Source organism: Crocodylus porosus, unplaced genomic scaffold (assembly GCF_001723895.1).
Source record: "Crocodylus porosus isolate Cpor-Errol unplaced genomic scaffold, CroPor_comp1, whole genome shotgun sequence".
Taxonomy (NCBI): domain Eukaryota; kingdom Metazoa; phylum Chordata; order Crocodylia; family Crocodylidae; genus Crocodylus; species Crocodylus porosus.
Genome location: NW_017728906.1, coordinates 86,763,151 through 86,764,178, shown reverse-complemented (window position 1 = coordinate 86,764,178; position 1,028 = coordinate 86,763,151). Strand labels below are relative to the sequence as shown.

At 51.4% G+C, this 1,028-nt stretch overlaps 1 protein-coding gene across 6 annotated transcripts in view; it reads right to left on the bottom strand.

Moving 5' to 3' along the window:
• MAP4K4 (mitogen-activated protein kinase kinase kinase kinase 4) overlaps positions 1–1,028 on the bottom strand; it is a 208,123-nt gene that overhangs the window by 39,379 nt on the left and 167,716 nt on the right. For all 6 annotated transcript variants that reach the window (XM_019529543.1, XM_019529546.1, XM_019529544.1 and 3 more), the window contains exon 12: positions 121–282. In XM_019529543.1, the coding sequence (XP_019385088.1) occupies positions 121–282 (162 nt within the window). The remainder of the gene's footprint in view (positions 1–120; positions 283–1,028) is intronic.

The following is a 1,028-nucleotide window of genomic DNA, read 5'->3' as shown; positions in this document are numbered from 1 at the left end:
TGCACTTGTTGAAGAGGCCAGGTGGGCTCTCTAATGGAACTGTTTGGTTTTTTTTAATCCAACTCCAATTTAATACAGAAAAAACAAACTTGTGAGCTTTAAGCTACATCAGAGGCTCACCTGCTCTCTCTCTACTCTCCTCTTTTCTTCCTCTGCTCTCCTCCTCTCCTCTTCTTCCTTACGTCTCCTCTCCATTTCTTCTAGCCGTCTTTTCTCCTCCTGTTCTCTCCGTCTCTGCTCACGCTCCTGTTGCCTTCGAGCTTCCCGTTCTCTTCTTTGCTGCTACAGAAAGAAAAAAAAACATTATTACCAAAGAGAAAGCTGCAGTTGATCTTTATTGGGAGAGGAGGGGTGCACCTTAGTGTCTGCTCAAATCAAGTGTTAAAAGATCCCAGCAACCAAACCAACAAGATAAAAATGGCAGAATTAGAATGATTTAGTCTACAGATTCTCTTGCACTTATTCACAATCTCACAGCCATGTGTAGACAAAATGAGAGGCGTGTATGCACAACACTTTAAAGCGGGCTAAAGGCTTTTGCACCACTTCAGTGGTGTCGATGTCTGCACACCTCGGCGGCATATTGCACATTAATTCCAGCTGCTGTAGGAAATTTGGCAGCGTAATGCACCTTAAATGACTTGGGGCACAGCAAACTAAAACTCCTTCAAAGAGTCTTAGTTTGTTGCCCCTACAGCCATGGAGCACAGCACCGGGCGCTGTGCAGCTCCATAGCTCTGCAGGAAGCCCTGCAGGCAACCTGACAGCAGCCCAAGAAAAGTGGTGAGCCTGATTCCCTGTCCCCCGGAGCCTACCTGCCTGAGCTGCACGGGGGTCTGGTGCTTCCCTCCACGGCTGCAGTGTGCTCCCAAGACCGCCTGAGCCAGGTGCCTGTGGGTGTGTGCTGCCTGGGGGCGGGTGGGGCCGCCACTGCCACAGAAGGAAGCACCAGCCCCCCTCCACCCCACAGCCCAGGGACTGCTCCACCCGCCAGCAGCATGCCCTCCCTTCCCCACTAGAGAGGCAGG